At 33.6% G+C, this 21,207-nt stretch overlaps 1 protein-coding gene across 1 annotated transcript in view; it reads right to left on the bottom strand.

Moving 5' to 3' along the window:
* The window catches only part of antxr1c (ANTXR cell adhesion molecule 1c), a 26,803-nt gene that overhangs the window by 1,472 nt on the left and 4,124 nt on the right, over positions 1-21,207 (bottom strand). Inside the window, exons 2-17 of the mRNA XM_016513391.1 lie at positions 16,568-16,639; positions 16,321-16,392; positions 16,160-16,241; positions 16,046-16,076; positions 14,261-14,334; positions 14,094-14,162; positions 13,781-13,861; positions 12,361-12,421; positions 11,162-11,260; positions 10,964-11,033; positions 9,014-9,092; positions 7,170-7,265; positions 6,868-6,906; positions 5,662-5,760; positions 4,361-4,525; positions 4,194-4,274 (exon numbers count right to left, since the gene is read on the bottom strand). Coding sequence (XP_016368877.1) covers positions 4,194-4,274; positions 4,361-4,525; positions 5,662-5,760; positions 6,868-6,906; positions 7,170-7,265; positions 9,014-9,092; positions 10,964-11,033; positions 11,162-11,260; positions 12,361-12,421; positions 13,781-13,861; positions 14,094-14,162; positions 14,261-14,334; positions 16,046-16,076; positions 16,160-16,241; positions 16,321-16,392; positions 16,568-16,639 — 1,270 coding nt within the window. The remainder of the gene's footprint in view (positions 1-4,193; positions 4,275-4,360; positions 4,526-5,661; positions 5,761-6,867; positions 6,907-7,169; positions 7,266-9,013; positions 9,093-10,963; positions 11,034-11,161; positions 11,261-12,360; positions 12,422-13,780; positions 13,862-14,093; positions 14,163-14,260; positions 14,335-16,045; positions 16,077-16,159; positions 16,242-16,320; positions 16,393-16,567; positions 16,640-21,207) is intronic.

Genomic DNA, 21,207 nt, shown 5'->3' on the forward strand with positions numbered 1-21,207 from the left:
ACACACACACACACACACACACACTCACACACCCACACACACTCACACTCTCTCACACACACACACACACACACACACACACAGTAGATCTCGCAAGCTGGCTGAAGCTCTGTGAAAACCACAGATGAAATCACCCAGAATTGTAAATTATGCATCATGGAAAGATTCTGAATGTCCTCCATAACCCCAAACCCTGCTCGAAAAAACGCCTGGACACCTTTAAACCAGAGTTATTATAGTTAAAACTATAACTGAAACTAAACTAAAACTTAAACTAAAACTAAAACTGAAACTAAAACCAATAAAAAAAATCATTTTCAACAATTTAAATCAATTAAACTGAAATAAAATTAAATATAAAAAACTTTGTCGTTGAGCTAGTTGCCAAGGCAACATTTCTTAATTTATTCATTAATTTAGTTGAACTTGATGTACTACAATAACCCCCCCCCCACACAAAATTACAAAAACTTTAATCAAAATTCAAATGTCAACAGAAATGATAAAAAATTTATAAAAACTATAATAGTATCCCAGTGGTACTAAAATAACACTGCTTTAAACTAAATTTGATATGCTTTAAATAGTTTATATAATGAATATTATTAAATTCAACATGAAATTAAACTATTTTAATTTAATTTGCCTATTTACTTTCCTAATAAATATTTCTTGTCTTATTTTACAGTCTTGATATACATTTAAAATTCTTAACACATTTAATATAATAAAAACGTTAACATGAAATCAAAAGTAGAGTCTTTTAATAATCTGTTTTTTTTAAAAATCCAAAAAATCCACCAAAATACATATTTAATATTATTTTCATATGTAATAAATTTAGTAATTGAACTCAAAGATGAAATCAAAACTATTCTGGTCTTATTGTGCACAGTTACATTATCGTTATTATATTTGTTTATTATTATATTACATATAAAAATATTAAACAAATATTTATACACCTATATATATATATATATATATATATATATATACACATACATATTTATATATGAAACATTATTTTCATATGTAATAAAATAAATATAATCACTGAAATAAAAAAAAAGATCAAATCAATATTATTAATTTCCTTTCATAATGTGACATACAGAATGATATTTGTTATATTACATATGAAACAAATATTAAATGTACATTTAGGTGGATTTTCTGCTCAAATATTTAATACTTCCTTTTCATACTTAACATAATACATCTAATCTTTGAAATCAAAGATGAAATCATAACTATTTACTTTTTACTTTCTTAATAAATATTTTTGGTCTTATTCTGGTATTTAAACATACAATATTCTTTTCAAATGTATTATAATATAATAAAATCAAACATGAAATCAAAACTATTTGGACTTACTTTATTAATATTCCTGGCCTTATTGTGCTATGATTCATATGTGCATGTTATTCCAAAGAAACGTTATTTTCCTTTTCTTTCCTTTTTGGTTGACGTCATCAAGCTCTTTTATTTTCAGCTCTTTTTCACATCCAAACATCCTGATGGAAGAACTCAAGTCCTGCCCTACAGTTCAATGTTCTGCTTCACTTTACGTCACTTTATGAAAGTAAAACGAGTCGTGAATGCCATTTCATGTCAAATCATATTTAAGGCCACATAATGGCCGGTGAAGAAGGTGTTCTGAAGGATGTTTGCTGAGGAAAATGACCTTCTGAGACATCAGCAATTACAGCTGGGGTCATAAAGCAGTCTGAAGGAAGTCTCAAGACGATGTCGAAGCTGTGTGATGTGGCTGTTCTGTGTGTGTGAGATGGAGGAGGGGGCAAACGCAAACCTAAAGGGTTGACGTCAGAGCTCCTGGGACAGCCAGAGGAAAGCTGATCCCTGTGCATTATGGGACACACAGGCATGAGGAAGAGAGTTTAACCAGGGTACAAATGAGAAAAACAGGCCGAGGACTGATAATGATACACTATAGAAGACATATGCACACACATACTAACCAAAAGAATTCAAGCGAAACAACGTTAAACCCTGGAAAAAGTGCTCGCTTCCACTCCAAACACACAAGGTAAAGCCAAAACCTGAGAGGAAAGTACAGAAAGAGTGAAAGTGACAGGAATTTGCTCGTTTAAGATCATTACGTGAGGGAACCAAACTTGTTCAAGCATTGCCATGACCTTGTTTTCAACTTTTCACAGTAGATGCACCGCTGGATATATTTTATGTCCTCTTTATGCAATTTTAGACAGTTTATTTCATGTAACAAAATGTTTTTATAGTTTGTTAAGATTAATAACCCTGTTCACAATATTACTGTTTTTACTGTATTTTTGATCAAATAAATGCAGCCTTGTTAATCAGAGGAGACTTCTTTCAAAACATGAATTATATATTATATTATATTATATTATAATATATATTATATATAATATATATACTGTAAGAAAAATGATGAGGACGTTGAAGATCTCAATGAAGATGTTTATTGCAGAATTAGTGACACTACATGTCATATATCAGTATTATTTAAGTATTATTGTGATACGATTATAGTATTTTAAAAAATATTTTGAATTGTTGTTTTTATCTTTGTATTTTCTGCTTCATTTTCATTTTAGTTAATTTTTTTTGTAATTTTGTTGTGCTTTGTAAGTTTCATTAGTTATTGCTTTTTTTTTGTTTGTTTGATTTTTTTTTGTTTTTTTACACATCAAAGGTTTTTATAAATCTTTATTTCAGTTTAAGTTTTAGTTATTTTAGTTCACGAAGTTAAACTAAATGAAAATAAGAAATGTTGCTTTGGCAACTGCCTGAAATAAAATAAGTATTATATTATATTATATTATATTATATTATATTATATTCACTTTATTATGTTTGTTTTATTTTTTAATGGTTTTAGTTAACTATAATAACTAAAAAAAAACTGTTACTGTATTTGTGATCAAATAAATGCTGCCTTAGTGAGCAGAAAATACTTTTTTCAAAAACATTAAAAAAAAAAGAATTACGCCAAACTTTTGACCAGTTGTGCATTTAGAGTATAATTAACTATTAATTTATTTTACTAATGTTTTCTGGTCTAATCTGACTGATTACTTTAAGACAATTTTTCTTCCAATGACTACACTTTATTTAGTGAAGTTTAGAGAGTCGTGTAAAAGCATTGCCATGACCTCGTTTTCAACTTATGCCGATGCTGTGACTTCTTCTTCTACAGCAGAAGCACTGCTGGATACATTTTACGTCCTCTTAATGCAATTTTAGACAGGAAATGATGCCCGTTCCATTTGTTTTCCATACTCAGAACGAACGAGAGAGAAAAGAGTCAGTCTGGGCATTTTTCAGCCCTCGCGTCACAAACCACAAAGCAGCAGAGAGGCCCAAGCCATTACAGGACGAGGAGGTGAAAACCATTCCTCCGCAGAGAAACTTTGCGTCATGCAACCTTTCACTCGAGGCTATTAAATCCAGTTGGGTCAAACACTCGACGAGAAGCACTGTATGCATTGATTATGAATCCCTTAACGTCTCACACTTCCTTCGTTTTCTAAGTTTGGCAGCGGCGAGACGCTCTTAAACATGGAATTCCAGTTAAAACGTTTTTCTGCCACAAATATTGCATGGTTTACGTAGCACCTGGGGACAGTTCATCTTAAAACGTTGTGTGGAAACTCTAAATCAGATCTGATAACCTATGATTTGACACGAAAAGTCAAACCATGTGGCTGCTCCACATATGTAAGAGTCAAGCCTTTAAAAACGCAGACTATCTGTCTGGAACGCATCTACATTTGTGTTTTATTTCATTTGTATGGCTGCTGATTTGATGCAGGTGGCAAGCTGTGCCTATGAAGTTTCTTGGCACCCGTCGGCCTCTGTTGCTGGTGCAGGTTGACTAATGAAAGGTAAGGAAACGTCTGGCCGAGGCGAAGAGGAATGAGTCAAAAAATCCACAGGACGTTGATTTATGAGGTTCAAACGTCTTGAAAGCTTTTGGTCAGACTGTTTGTTGTTGGAGGAGATTCATACATCATACTTTTGGAAGAAAGGTAATGCTAAGCCATTAAAGGGGTCATATGATGCGATTTCAAGTTTTCCTTTCTCTTTGGAGTGTTACAAGCTCTTGGTGCATAAAGAAGATCTGTAAAGTTGCAAAGACTAAAGTCTCAAATCCAAAGAGATATTCTGGTCATCTAGATACTCACATGATCTCCTGGTTGTGGCCTCATAAGTGAAACTTGATCATATCCACGTCGGAAAAGAGCCAGGATCGCATCAATTTTACCCTGAACAGGAGACAGTAACGCTTACATTGTGCTTTGAAGACCACTAACTTCAGTAAACAATAATGACAATGACAAAGGAAGTTTACCCTAATGGGAGAATACCACTTCCTGTCTTGAACTGGTTTCCTGTTTGTTTTTTTGGGCTTGGGTTCAAAGGGTTCGAACTCCTGCTCGGGCATCTTTATGACAGCGTTTTTGGGTTTTTCCAGCTTTGCTCCCTCTTCAGTAGAGCCCTTCCCTCCCCAGCGAACCTGGACCAGAGACAACATCAGATCAGATCAGATCTTCAGCAAATACTGAGGTTTGATATTTCACTTCTAAGACACTTTTAGCAACTTGAAATGTAATTATATGATTATATATTATTTTAGTCTTATATGTAATCATTTAAAAAATTATATACACTAAAATTTTGGAATTTTTAAGATTTTTAAATGTTTTTGAAAGAAGCCTCTTCTGCTCACCAAGGTTGCATTTATTTGATCAAAAATACAGTAAAATCAGTAATATTGTGAAATATTATTACAATTTAAAATAACTGTTTTTAATGCGAATATCTGTTAAAATGTAATTTATTTCTGTGATCAAAGCTGAATTTTCAGCAGTCTTCAGTGTCACATGATCTTCAGAAATCATTCTAATATGCTAATTTGATGCTCAAGAAACATTTCTGATTATTATCAGTGTTGATAACAGTTTTGCTGCTTCATATTTTTGTGGAAACCGTGATACACCTTTCAAAAGTTTGGGTTAAAAAAATAAATACTTTTACTCTGCAAGGATGCATTAAATTAATCAAAAATGACAGTAAAGACATTCTTACGAACTTATGAATCTATCACAGTTTCCCCTAAAATACACATTAAAAACGGCTTTTAACATTTCAACATTCAATAATAAGAACTATTATGAATAAATGAGCACGAATAATTGATAATAATTGCAAATCAGCATATTAGAATGATTTCTGAAGATCATGTGACACTGAAGACTGGAGTAATGATGCTGAAAATTCAGCTTTGATCACAGAAATAAATTACATTTTAAAATATATAATCACATAAAGAGTTATTTGGAATTGTAAAAATATTTCACAATATTACTGTTTTTTTTCTGTGTTTTTGATCAAATAAATGCAGCCTTGGAGAGCAGAAGAGACTTCTTTTAAAAACATTTTAAAAAAATGATTCCAAACCTTTTACTGGTGGTGTATATATAATTAATTATTAATTAATATTAATAATATTTATCTGATATAATTACTATAAGACACTTATTCTTCTATACTTTATTTAGTAAAGTTCCGAGTGTTGTGAATGTGTTATTTCAATAATAATCGCATGACACATTTTTCTCGGACTACGGCTCTTCTTTTGAGGAATCCCACCTCCATTCGTTTAATTCCTCCAACTCCCCGACCGCCGTAATACGACGCATCCACTGTGGGCCATTTCTTCTTTGGCATCCCATCCTCATCATCTGACTCCTGAAAAACACGTTACATAATTTGAAGAAGCACGGGAGGTACTAAACATCTGCTCGCAGGCGTAAACTGCCAGTGTTTATTTGACATGTTGATGTTGTTATTCTCAAAGTCATCTGATGGTTTTCATTAGTCTCTTCATGAATCTCACACTAACATCCACTACTCATTATTTATAGCAGTTAAACTACAGTCACACTTACTGTAAGTTACTAACAAAAAGAACAAAGCTGACCTCACTAAGTAGCATACTTACTACTGAACTAGGGAGCGGATTGAGACACAGCAGACTAAAAACTTAAAAAATACATCAACTTCTAGTTATCTTTTGTTTTTTTTACCTCACATCATTGCCTTCCTAAAATAAAAAGGCAGCTATGTGTTTTTATAAAATGTGTATATTATGAAAAGTATTTACTTTCTACGAAATACTAACTATGGCTGGAAACAGAATTAAATTTTTTTTATTAATCTCATCACAAGATGGAATAATATTTAAATACTATTTAAAAATGACATGTAATTTGGGTCCGCAAAATGTAAAATAGTGTACAATTAATGAAAATTACATGAAAAAATTATGTTTAAATTCTTAAAAAATTACGTAATTTTTGTCAGCAAAATGTAAACTGGTGCAAAATGAATGAATATTACATGACAGAATGTTTAAATATTATTAAAAAAATTACATGTCATTTCAGAGCAGAAATATAAATAATTACAAATTGGGTAAAATTTTTTTACGTAATTTATTAATGCTAAATAATTAACTAATGTGTTCTATCTATATATCTAATTTTGAAATTACATGTCATTTCAGAGCGGAATAAAACTAATGCCAAATTGGGTACTTATTTGCACTTATTTTATTATACAATGAATTAATTATTTTTATTATTAACTATATATATATATATATATAAAATATTTACTTATTTTATTATAACATTAATTATATATATAATTTTTTTTAAAATTTATTATAATTTTTTTTTTACACAGAACCTCAAGACCTACTATGCTATGGCCTACTAGAGACCCATAAATATTTTTTAACACCCTCTTTTTGTGACATTTAATCCTCCTGTAGCAGATAGAGCTGTAACTCACTGGCTCTGGAGGTGGAGGAGGTGGAGGTTCCTTGATCAGCTGTGGAAAGATGTGTGAAATAGTGAGACATATAAATCACAAAACCAAAAACACAAGTCACATTATACACATAATACAGCATGTTAAATCATGGCCTCGTTTGAGAAGAATTGACCAATTTTCCACTTTAAATCACTCAACTTCAGTCTTTACCGCAAATCCATAAGCCTTTGGATCCCAGATTAAACACCTTATACTGGAAGATGTGTCGTGAGAACGTATGAAGGCTGATATTTAAGACGGTAAATGAGGCGATGACTTACTACGGTGCAGCAAAGCGGCCAGAACCACCACATGAACAACAGAGCCAATAACAGAAACAACACCAGCAGGGTGATCAGGAGGATGCTGCCGTCAAACTGCAGAAGAAACGACATCAAAGAAGAGAGAGCATCGGCACCATTATTATACTTCATCAACAAACAAGTAATGCCATGCTGTTATTTGACCTTCAAGAACAATGTAATCTCCTAATTTTGTTAATTGACTAATTAACTAATGATTTTTTATGATAATGAAGATGAGGTGAAAAATTTGCATTATAATTAAAATTAACATAAGGTTTAAATGTTATAAGATTTTTGCATGTAATTTCTGTCAGTAGACCTTTGTCAGTGTAGAATGGCCTTTTAAAAATATTGACTAAATTGACACAACATTTTCATCAAAAGGCAAGCTCTGACTACCAAAAACCGTGTAACCTCTGTTAAAAAGTATGTCATGGGAAAAGAATGGGAAGAGCACAGTGCATTTGTAAAGTATTTCGAGAAGAAGCGCTTCATAAAAAGTGATTCTGTGGTTGTGGGCATGAAGCCTGCTCAGAGAGAATCAGAGACAGCATCTTTGCCTGCGGTTTGGCCCTTGATGTGTGTGTTTTTTTGGGGGGAAGGAGTTTGTGAAGAGAAAATGATGATAGGGGACGACCTGAACGTGAGGAGAGAGGAACGCAAAAAAAATAAGGGGTTACGAAGTAAAAGATCACCCATACATTTGACATGAACTCAATAATTTATATATGTAACGTAATTACAATCATATACAGTATAATAGCTATATTTAGTTATAGCAACTACAGTACGTTAATGAAAGTAATTTAAAAAAAATTTATGTGAGGAAACAATTTTGCATGTGAAATGCTAAGGGAACCACGAGAGTATAAGATTTATTCTTAAGAAAAAAAAAAAAAAAAAAAAAAAAAAAAAAAATACGAAGAGGAATGTTGATAATTACATCCATCATTTTTTATGACCTTGCTTGTTTTGTTTTAAAGAAAAATATATATATATAGTATTTTTCACAGTAAATGTAAAATGGTATAAATTAATGAGTATGACAAAATGTAAATATTGTTAAAAAAAATGTCACTTTTTTTTCAGTAAAATGGTGTAAAATGAATGAATATGACATAAAATAATGTTTAATTACTATAAAAAATACATTTAATTTTCAGAGCAATGTAAAATGGTATAAATGAATGAATATTACATGACAAAATAATGTTTAAATATTATTTAAAAATTACATGTAATCTTTGCCTGTAAAATGAAAAGATGTTTAAAAATTAAATGAGGTCTAAATATTATTAAATATTCTATTAAATATTATTAGTTTTTGTAAACAGTAAAATGTAAAATGGTGCAATTTAATGAATATAACTTGACAAAACAATATTTAAATATAAAAAATATTATATTTTTGTCAGTAAGATGGAGTAAAATGAATGAATATGACGTGACACAATAATGTTTAAATATTATAAAAATGACGTACTTTTTGTCAGTAAAATGTAAAATGTTGTAAAATAATGAATATATGACAAAATAATGCTTAAATATTTAAAAAGATTACATGTACGTTTTTCAGTAAAATTTGAATTGGTGTAAATTAATGAATATGATATGACAAAAAGTTTCAATATTATTTACATGCCATTTTTCACAGTAAAATGGTGTAAAATTAAGGTATATTAGAATATGAAATATTATTAAGAAACTGCATCCCATTTTTCAAAATGAATGAGCAAATCTGAAAATGAATTAGCATTTTATACTTGTAGTTTGTGCTGTAGTTCGGCTGGATGTGATGTTGTGTTTGTAGTCAGACTTACACACTCGGTTGTGGTTATGTGAACGGAGCTGGTGATAAACGACAGACCCTCGTTCATGCTGACTTGCAGGTACACCACCCTGAAGTGCAAAGACCAAACATAAATTTTCATACCCATATTTGTCACTTTGAAAGCCAGCAAATCCTTTAACGTTGCACAGCAGGGTCCATAAAAGCAGAAAACAAGACCAGCGGGATTTAGAGAGACACGAGACATGCGTGCCAAAAACAACCCCACTACATTTCTCTTTCATTTTTTACAAAAAGATGTGTTTGCATATCTTTAGGTCTATGAAAAATGCCTTCCAGACCATAATTGGCAGCCTCGCAGAGCTCTGCAGGGTGCTGGTTAACTTCTGTTGTAGTCAGCTGTCTAGTGTCTCAAACATCCGATAAAAACAGCTTTCCAAATGTTCAGCACGAGGTTTGTCTCCCAACACACAGAGGCCAAGTCTGACAGATAAGACCATTTTCTCTGATGAAGAGCATCTACTTCAGATTAGGTTCACATTCCTCTGTGCAAAAACTTAATGATGAACAGTCTGAAGTTTTGCCAGCCAATCATTACTGAGGAAAATAAAGGGTTCTAAATTCTGATTGGATGAGAGGGTTGGGAGAATTGTTTATTCCGATTATTATTAATAAATCAAATCGAATTAACACCGAGGTTATTGTAGTTAGTTAAAACAAACATTTTTGTTACCTGTAATTTAAAAAATATATAGTTTTTTCATTTAGTGTATTAAAATAACTCAAAACTAAAACTGAAATAAAAACTATATTTACGTATTTAAAAAACTAATACAAATGACAAAAACACAACAAAACTAAATGAAAACAAAATATTAATTCAAAATATTAAAAAATACTGACTAACACACACAATATATTGATAGCATATCAGCACCGATAAATATTGTATATACACTGAATAAAATAATTTACTTTGGAACTATTTTTTACCCAGAAATTGCTAGTAAATTTCACAAATACAGTAAGAAAAGGCAAGCAATACATTGAATTAAACATGAATTTAAGGTAGAAAGGATACAATAATATTTTCTTGTAAAATGTAGTCCAGTAAAGTTATTTTTGTTTTATTTAAACTTTCAAAAATATATATTTTCTAACAGAGTATATTGGTTGATATTTGATAATTGTGTGGGTTTTACATAAATATTATTTTTGCCACAATCTAATACTAATTTAAAGGTAATATTTAAAACTTAAAAAAATCACACTTTTAATTGTAATATTTACTGTATACTGTAATATTGTAATGCCTAGTAACTAGAATTCACTAGAATTCACTTTTTTGTTTTAGACAAAATTTTATTTATTTTTTTGGCCATAAAATGAAAATATTTATTGGTTTATCGATATATCGATCAGAATTTCAAATTAAACATTGACCACAAACTCAAAGAGGTAGAGAAGAACTAACTTACTTTCTAGTTATTTAGAAAACTGAATCTGTGAAGAATAAAAATATGTATATATAACATCAAAAATCTTTACACTTTAAACTCAGCAACGGAAAAAAAAAAGTTCTTGATAACAAGATGATTCTGAACCTAATATGCTGTATCAGTGTTGAATGGAAAGCAGAAGCGGGGGAGAAAATATAGATCCTCTGGGGCTTATGGGAACAGCAAAAGGATAGAAGGAAGTATTTGGATGAGGAACAAAGAAAAAGAGAGAGTGGGTGTGATGAACACAATGATTTCTGAGGAACTATCAGCTTTTAATGGCTCCTCAGAGCCTCTGACTTCATGTAAAGCTGTGACTCTATGGATTCGAAAGGAAAAAGAAGGCCACGATCAAGCCTGGATCAACAGCATGACCTCACAGCTAAAACAGCGAGCTGCGCAGGAAGTGGAATGTGACCTTTGACAGGGATCATAAACACGGCCTAATGCATGGCAGACCTGTTCGTCAGCCTCGCACTTACTTTCCAACTTCATCTATAACAGGCGCGGGGCACAGCAGGAACGTGTCCTCAACGCTCGCAGGCTTCTCGTCTGTAAACAGAAGAATAACATGTTCAGTGTTTAGCAAACCAAACCAAATGAGTGATAAATGTAGCTATATATGTTCATTTTTTATGATGAGAAAGTACTCCGATTGATTTTAGGGGGAGAACACTCACTGAGCGTGACTGTGTCGTTGATTTTGAAGCTGCACAGGACCTGGTCTATGTTTCTGGCGTGTCGAAATCCATTCCCTCTCACCACCACTTGAAATGACTCTGAAACACAGATTCCCACAGTCGCTGCTCAATAAATGGTGATAAATCCTCACAGAAGACTTCTAATGATGTCAATTCCCTCAGAAATATCCACTGTATTTTCAGCACACGAGTCAATGCCTTCCTGCTGAAATCATCAGAGCTCGAGGAATGCTGGGCAATATAAAACCACAATGATATAAACTATATAAATGCGTCTGACAGACTGTCATGTTCAATTGTACCTAAGATTATTTTATGTTAACTTACTTATTTCGATTTGAGTAATTATACACCTGATGGTCTATAAATGTGTGCACCTTTAATGTTTACATGGAAATCTAGTCCGAAAGATGCTGTGTGCAATAGGAGTGCAAATTACTCACGGTTCAGTTTGTATCATGGTTTTAGAGTCACCGTTTCGGTACGGTTCAGTATGTGCTATGTTTAGGGAAAAAATACAGTCAAATAAAAAGAAAGAAAATAAGAATAAATAATCTACCTACAAGCAACAGCACAGAGATACAAATAATATAAACAGTGCTTTTTGTTTTTGTTTTTAGGTACAGAAATTGAATAAAGTAATCAAAAGTAAAATAACATTGCATATTTGACTGTATAAATTAAAGATGAATCCTTATTGAAGTTACAAAAGCTATTCAATCAAGAGCAGTGAGTGATTTCCTTGTCTTTTTTTGTTGTTGTTGTTCATAGCTGTTGTTGTACTCTTATTGGGAAGCCAGAATGCGTATCCATCGAACTCTGACTGTTTTACCTGTTGTTATTTTTAACAAGCCATATTACAGATGCGCTGTCAGATTTAAGTTGAACCGCGGTGCAAGTGCGTGCCGAACCGTGGGTGGAGAATAGTACAGTTCGATTTTTTACAGAGAACTGTTACACCCCTAGTATGCAAGTATGGAAATTAAATGAATCATGAGGCGTTACAGAGTTATAAAGATTTATGGCACATACATAATCCACAGAGAGACATGTATATTAACAAGAGCACATATTTCCTACAGCAGAACTTTATGATTATATTTACAAAATAACTGAATTTGGAATGACCATAGCAAACAAAAGCAAAGGAATTATTGTGTGTGTGTATGTATATATACCTCCTGCACAAACACTGGATGGCTCCGCTGCCAATATCTCGATGCAAGATTTTTTGATGATCTAAAAACAGAAAATATTTCATTCATATATTTTATTTATTTATATATACATATAATATATATATATATTTGCCAGTTTTCACTCAGAAATTGCTAGTAGATTTCACATATAATTACAAAGAAACTGCAAGATTAACATTGGATTAAATGTTAAATTTTGAAGTAGAAAACCTGAAACAGAATTTTCTTGTAAAATAAAACAATTATTTGTTTTATTCAGAACTTCAAATTTACAATGTAGAAAACTATAAAAAATTTTACTAAATGTATTTTTTTTTACTAATAAATTAATTAACACTAATAAATTATATTTCTGTCAGGACCACTATCGTCAAATATGACTGACAATTAGCATACTGTTTGGATTGGTGGTATGGTTCTGTTCTGGGCAAGAACTCCCTGTGCATCCATGCAGCCTAGCATGGATGAGAGCAGGGAGAGCAGCGATAAACCCCCCCAGGGTAAACAGAACAGAACCAACATAAATGTATTGCAGATATTGTTAAAGTTCAATAATTTTATGTACATATTTTAGAATTAATCTGATTCAAAGGAGAATCAGAAGGCTGAATCCCGACTGACAGAGGAGGAGCTGGGGATGGAGAAGGGTAATTAGCTATTGAGCAATGCGAAAACTGCTGATAATACTGAGGGACCTTATGCTGATGCGAGCTTGACTAACGTGACCTGCCAGAACTAAAGCTACGCTTGATAATAATTCTGCATTTATTGGTACCAATGGTTTCTGTGATCAGCCTTGGGAAATACAGTTTTGAACAATATTATAAAAATGGCAGTGTTACTGAGTATAAAAATTTTCATCAGTCTACGAATGGCTTACTTATAGTTCTCTTTGTATATTAAATAATTAAAATTATATAAAAATTCTGTCATCATTTACTCACCTTCATGTCGTTTTGTAAATCTTCGAAACACAAATGAATGAATCCATATGAATCGAGCAGTTTAATCCAAGACTTGTGAAGAGATGAAATTGCTTTATATGATGAACAGATTTAATTTAGGCTTTTAATTCTCATATAAACAATTCATATGGATTCATTTTATGATCACTTTATGATCTTTTAAGTTTTGGTTACCTGGACATTCAATGAAGGAACAGAAACCTCTCAGGTTTCATTAAAATGATCTTTATTTGTGTTTTGAAGATTAACCAAAGTCGTATGGGTTTGGAACGGTATGAGGGTAAGTAAATGATGAGAGAATTTTCATTTCTGGGGAAGCTTGGTTATAAGTACCATTGACAAAAACACACACTTCAGCTTAAAGTAATGAACATGCATCTTAGAAAATGTACAAAATGCACTTTTAATTAATCTTCCACATAGCTTCAGTTTACCGAGTCAATCATTCCTCTCAGCGCCTGGAATCCTCCCAAGACGGGAAACACGTGCTTACTGGTGTCCGCTATGGTAGCCAGCTAGAACAGGACAAACAGATGTTTATTTACAGCCTGGATTGGTTGATCTGATCTGTTTCCTCCATATAAAGTGCATTGTTTATAAAGAATTACATTCTCTGTTAAGTGCATACTTGAGGAAGAGTCTACAACACTGTTTGTTAGAGGGAAGTACTTATTGAAGCTTCAATGCAAGTTCAAGACAAAGAGGCTTTTAAAAACATCAACGAAAGATCATCATTGTCATTATTACCTGCGTTTCATTGAAGTCCTTAACTCCAACACAATACACGATTGCACCCAATGCCCGAGCTCGTGCCGCCTGGTGAGATATCAATCAGTCGTACAGTAATTAAAAAACTGTGAGTCTTTAGATGTACAAATGTCTGCAGAATGAATGCTGAACTTCAAGCCTGTTACCTCTTGTTGAGCTGCTATCAGCTGATGTTCTTGAAGCTCACCGTCTGTCAGTGCAATTATGACACTTGCAGTTCCTACAAAGTGGAGTGAAGATTGTCAGGTAATGGCAAACTGTAATAGAGTTTAATGGAATCAACATTGAACTGACTTGAGCTGAATAATGACATATTATTGACATAATGTAGAGCTGCTTATAGCTGAATTGATCTTGTATCAAAATTGATGAATTTTACACAGTTGTTGAACTGACTGAATCAATACTGAACTGACTTAAAGGGATAGTTCACCCAAATTTCAGAAAATTCTGTCATCATTTACTCAAGTTGTTCCAAAGCTTCTTTCTTCTGTTGATCATGAAAGGAGACACTTTGAGCAATGTTGGTAACCAAACAGTTGACGGTAGCCATTGACTTCCAAAGTTTGGGAAAATTATACTATGGAAGTTAATGGCTACCGTTAAGGATGTAACGATTCACTGTAGGGTTGGGCCGATAGACTGACATCGCAACCCTCCCGCAATCCGCCGCATCCCAGTTCCGTGTTCGGAAAGGAAGTGTACTACGGAAACCCTAAAGGGAATAAATAGCCCACGAGATGGGAGGATAAAAAAAATATTTCAATACTTTTTCTCGCAATTATATCGTTGGGTAAATATAGGCGACTGTATATAAATTGGGGGCATCAGGGAGCTGCTATTGAAACCGCTTTCGATTGCGCGCTCTCATTTTACTTTCACTTTCAATTTTGAGATTCGCGATCACAAGGACTCTATACTATGGAGCGGCAGTACTTACCACACATTTGACAAGATTAGATGTTTGTCATTGGTGCTCAGGATCTGCAAATCATTCGCCATCGTCCTATCAGACATTTCTCCTTACTCTGTGTATGTGGTAAGTGAACTTTCATGTACTGTAATGCAACAGGCTACCGCGAGCAAGCAATTTGGTAGACATCGCCCAACCCTAATTCACTGAACTCATGATGTGATATGATTCACGATACGATTTTCTCACAATATTTCTAAACAAAATGAAATTTAAGACAAATTATAAATGAGAAAGTGTCTTTTTATTTTGAATTTTTATTACAAAATGCTGCATATTTCTTTGTGAAATTTAAATATCTTTTACGTCAAATAGCAAAACCAAATTGAAATTTTACAGGGGTCATGAACTGCCTTTTTAAAATTATTTTTGCACTGTTCTCTGAGGTCCACTTATAATGCTATCAAGATTTTTACATAAAAAACATCATAATTTAGAAGTAAAAGGCTATTTTCTGTCCTGTTTTAACCCCTCTCATCAGAACGCTCTGTTTGAAAAGACGTTACTGTCAGATCCAGATATAGTTGCACAGCATTGTCTTTTAGTTTCAATCTTTCTGAAAATCCTGCGTCGAATTGTGCCTTGTTTGTAAACGAATCCGCGGTAAAATGAAGTGAACAAAGAACCAAGTTCTTACTGACGCGGTCTGGATCTTCATTAAAAATAAAGCTCATCCACTCTTTCCTAACGTTGAGATCAGAAGGAAGGCAATGCAAAGACTGTGTTTCCACAACTAGCTGCCGTCAACTGTTTGTAATTTTAATTTTTGGGTGAACTATGCTTTTAAATTCAAATAATGACACTATTTCCTTTTTAGACCTGTTTTTACAGCAGAATTTATTGAAGAAGTTGCATCATTGATTCTGTTCCTGTTTATTACAGTGAAGCTGCTTTGAATGTAATGTATAAAGTGCCATATAAATAAAGGTGACTTGACTTGTCTTTAACAGAAACCTACCAAAGTTTTCCTGGTGTATTTGCTCATTTGCCTGTGAATAAAGATTAGATAATAGTGTTAAAGAGACATTAAAGCAAGTACATTTGAATGATAACTTGAATTTTAACATTTTACCTTTTCTAGACCAAGATGCATAAATGTATCTCCACCTGGGATCTCTCGTCTCAGAGCATTCAGGCCTTTTCTTATGGTCTCCCTTTGGAAAGTGAAAACAAAGATGAGAAGAATGAAATAAACTAATATTTTGCAGCACTAGAAGCCGTGTCTTTCGGCACCTGTTTTCAGTGAGTCTCATGATTGTGTTTCCTCTGGTTGAGAACACGATGAAGGACATCCGCAGCATAGGGCTGTGAGACGATGAAAAACAGACCAGAAATGGTTATAATTGAACAAAATTTGTCAAATGCATTCGTAAAATCATCCATGACCTATTTCAGAAATCTTACGCAATTGGATAATGTCTACAAAAACAAGCCATTTGAGACCGATAGTGTGATTCAGGGCATTCGTTTGTTTTGGTACCTGGTGAACTTCTCAGCCAAATGTTCGACAAAAGTGTAGATTTCATGCCAGTGGTGTTTGACACTTCCTGACCTGAGGAGAAAGAGGTGAAATAATCAGTAAATGGGATGTTTCTGCTTTTAAATGCATCAGATCAATACAACTGAGAATCCCTCCAATTAACTATTGGCACTTTCGACGTTATGCAGTCTCTTAGCAGAGCCATCTAATTTTGCCCCCTATTGTTTTTCCCTGAGGCGCAGCTGTAAACGCTCTATGACAGCTGGTCATTTCCCGTCTCAGTCCCTGAGAGGCAACCTGTGGTAATTCATTAGTGCTGGATGACACATGGGAAATTAGCTAATTGAGTCTACTGATCTGTGCTTGAGTCAGTTTGACTTAATTGATGAAACATGCAGCAGAAATAGGCTCTGCGTTGTGTAAATCTCATTCCCTGGCTCATGTAACTCGTTTAGTCTGAGAGCCAGATATAACACTAACTGGCCTGTTCTATGAAACTGGTGCCTTGAAAAGGTGATTTTAAAGTACATTTCTATAAGATTTCAGATGAAGTGATTATGCATTGTCTCATCTCATGATATATGAATACATTTTAAAATATGTTGGCTTCAGTGCAGTAACATAGGTTGGACATTTTAAAAATAGTAAAATTTAATTTACCATCCTTGTGCTCAAGATTGTGAAACTTATTGTTTACTATACAAAGTCATGGTAAAAGGGTTGATGTTACAATCATCCTCTATTGAAAAGCATAACAAAACATTAGACAAAAATGGGTGCATTTTAAATTTTCCTTGGAGAGTTTAATTCCTGAAACTATAATGACATTAAATAAAAAAAGGGGAAAATATAATGCTAATGGAGTTGATGTATATTCTGGAACACATTTTTCAATAATACATTATATCAGCTAAAATCTAAACATACATATAAAGTAAAATAAATGGGGAAAAAAAGTTTTTATTAGTGCTGTAAAAACGATTAATCGCGATTAATCGCGTCCAAAATAAAAGTTTTTGTTTACATAATATATCTGTGTTTACTGTGTATATTTATTATGTATATATAAAGACACACACATACAGTATATATTTTGAAAATATTTACATGTATATACAGTATTTATATTCATATAATTTATATTATATATAAATATATTTCATATATAAACGTAACATATTTTTCTGAAATATATACATGCATGTGTGGGTATTTATATATACATAATAAATATACACAGTACACACACATATATTCTGTAAACTAACACTTTTATTTTGGATGCGATTAATCGCGATTAATCGTTTGACGGCACTAGTTTTTATATGTGGATCAAATGTGCATACTTGCTATTACAGCAAGAAGTGTTAGCGATGGGGACAGACCAAAAGAAAATCTTCATGAAATCAAATTAAAGTTACTAGATTTTTGCTAATACGTTAAAGAAATTACAACAAAGCCGGTCAAAAGTTTGGAATAATTACGATTTCTAAATGTTTTTGAAAGAAGTCTCTTCTGCTCACCAAGGCTGCATTTATTTGATCAAAAATACAGTAAAATAACAGTAATATTGGGAAATATTATTACTATTTTAAAATAAATGTTTCCTTTTTTAATATATTTTAAAATTTAATTTATATCTGTAATGGCAAAGCTGAATTTTCTGCAGCCATTACTTCAGTCTTCAGTGTCACATGATCCTTCCCAGACAGCAAGCAGTGTCGGCTCAGATCCGGCCCACATCTGGCCCGCATGGATTTCACATGGGCCAGATGTGGGCCGGATCTGGGCCAAAACTATGTTGCTGTCTGGGTTCAGATATAGTAAGACAGTAAAAGATTACAATTATTGCACATTTTACGATTTGGACCCATTTTGTAGTATGACCCAACTCTCCTTGTTAGACAAGGCTTCAAAAACAAACTCGTCTGGATCGATTTTATTGTTGCTGATAAAATGATCCATCTTAAAAAAAGCTGTTTGCTTTCCTCCAGAGAAATGCTAAGCTAATGACTCTGTTTTATCCTGAAGGAGAGCGATGAATGCTCCCAAAAACCTCTTTCTGGAATGGCGTGGGAGGAAGATGTTTTTATAACACAGTCAACAAAAGACGGGCCAGCGCACAGCCAGCATGCAGACCATAAGTGACACAGAGATGAACGTTGGCGAGAATATGCAGGTCATGCTAAGGGCTTGCCACAGTTTTTGACTTCAGATTTTCGAACATCACAATGGACGCTGTTTGTGTTGGAAGCAGGACTTTCTTGAGGTAACAGCAATCATGGGATTGGTGCCTAGCTTGCAGTTTTCTCACCTGTGCAAACAGCGTTAGGAAAGGAAGTGGTCTATTCTCAAGTGAGATCCTTGATGAAATATGTTGCGGTGCCCCTCTTTGATCTAATTTTAATGGGTTATACTAAACCATATAAAGCCCAAAATGTCCAACAGCGACATTTTAACACTGAAGATGATCCTAGTTCACAGAGAAAGGAATTAGGAGCGATCCGCAAACAGCTACGTCATCTTTTAAATGACCCTCAAAACTCATGTTTTCTACAGTTACACAACTCTTTGTATACATAGAAAACTGCGCATATGTTAAGACATGTGAAAGTCATTGCGGTTTGATGCAACAAGAGCCAAAACATGAAGACTCATTGGAGGAATATTTGGAAGAGGGATAATTAGAAAAGTGTGTTGCTCTTACAGGTCTCATCTGCTCTGAGATCAGTCTTCCAGTCTCTTCCCCGAGATCGAATCCTAAACTGACTTTTCATATCTGCGTTTCTGCCAAAGCCAAAAACCAAAACATAGCTCATAAAAAGCTTCTCCTTGCTGTCGAGTGCAGTTACCTGCCGGCGCTTCAGATTAAAGGAGGTTTGTAAAATGCTAATAATAATGTTTCAAGTACAGAGAGGACTAGAAAACGTGACTGTCGGTTTAGGTTTATGTGAAGTCAGCATTAGCTCTCTTTCTTCCTGCTTTGTAATGCCTGAGACATGGTAAGAATATTACGGTGACATTTCCCTGACACTGCTGTTTTAACGGCTCCTCCGGGTCCTCAAACATCTTCTAGGCCTAGAGCAGTTTAACAGAACAAGTCTGGATGCTCTCCTCAGTGTTTATAAACAGCCTTAAAGGCGCCATAAGCTTTTTTTTTTTTTTTTGCAATAGTACACACAAAATATTAAAATAAATCCGTGTTGTGAGGAATCCTAACTCTCTTTGTGACACTCCTAAACTCTGTAGACTACAAAAAAACACAGTTTTGCTATCGAAATAGTTTCCTGTGAGTCATATTGCTGCTTTTTTTTAGGTTGGCTGAAATTTGGACAACATTGGCCCCATTGGGAAAATGTGACTTTTTTGCTCCAAATCTGTACCTATACATACAATTCACTCTAGTTTCCAGCTGAAATGAACACTAGTGACAGTAAAACACCAACAACTTTGGTCCTTTTCACACAAATTATGATTACAGGGGCAGATTGTCGATTAATTTTCACACAGTTTTCATACAGGTCCTTGTGCAATACTATATGCTACAAGCTCAAAACACTTTTACTGCAGTTTATGAGTTGTAAACAAATAAATTTTGACATTTGCATCACATAACGAGCTCTATATATTTGGCTTCTCTGATGTAGTAAACTTGCTCGGTAGCTCAACCGATACAGCATTGCATTGGTCATGTGAAGTAGGGCTGTCAAAATGGCTGAAAAACGAAATTCGAATTTTGTACTTAAATATGATCAAAATTCGAATTATATTCGAATTTAAAATGCATTATTTCAGTTAGGGTGAAGAAAAGCTTTTGGCTTCTCTCCTGAGGCCACAAGAGGGTGCATCGACCAATGCACGTTTATTCAAAGCGGCTTGGTTTCAGTTTTGACGTAAACAAGATCTTCTCTGCACTGATGTTCTCTTTTCCTGCAATATTTGTAATTAACAATGCAGCAGCGCCGCATCTAGTGGCTTCAACTGGATAGGCTAACAAAAACATTATAATGCAATGACACTTACATCGTCATCGCATCTCGTGCGCCACTGATAAGGCTGCCTCCTTAACGCACACCTAAAATTCGAATGCAACGTTTTTGCATTCGAATGTGGATTTTTATTTTAAATTCGACGAATATTCGAAATTCGAATGATTTTTTGACAGCCCTAATGTGAAGCGCTCTGGTACCAGTCCCGTGAAACACAAGTCACAATAAAATAGCTTAAAGACTTGGTTGACATGGTTGCTTCAGCAAATGCATTTTTATCTTATGTTTGCTTTTGTTAACACTATTTAATGTCGGGTTTTGCGTAGGTGGTATGTTGTTTTCGAGCACGATAGAGCATTAACCCTGTAGCGCCATTCACCACACATTTAATTTCTGAAGTTCTGCGATATGTGCCACAACCAATGTGATAAAATGTTGCCAGATCCACGTTCATCTGTTTTGGATAAAGCGAAATGTGCTTTTGGCGTCACTAACTGGTCATTTAAAGGGGTCATATGATGCGATTTCAATTTTTCCTTTCTCTTTGGAGTGTTACAAGCTCTTGGTGCATAAAGAAGATCTGTAAAGTTGCAAACACTAAAGTCTCAAATCCAAAGAGATATTCTTTATAAAAGTTAAAGAGTTAACCAC

This window comes from Sinocyclocheilus rhinocerous, unplaced genomic scaffold, assembly GCF_001515625.1.
Source record: "Sinocyclocheilus rhinocerous isolate Xijiao unplaced genomic scaffold, SAMN03320098_v1.1 scaffold24, whole genome shotgun sequence".
Lineage (NCBI taxonomy): Eukaryota > Metazoa > Chordata > Actinopteri > Cypriniformes > Cyprinidae > Sinocyclocheilus > Sinocyclocheilus rhinocerous.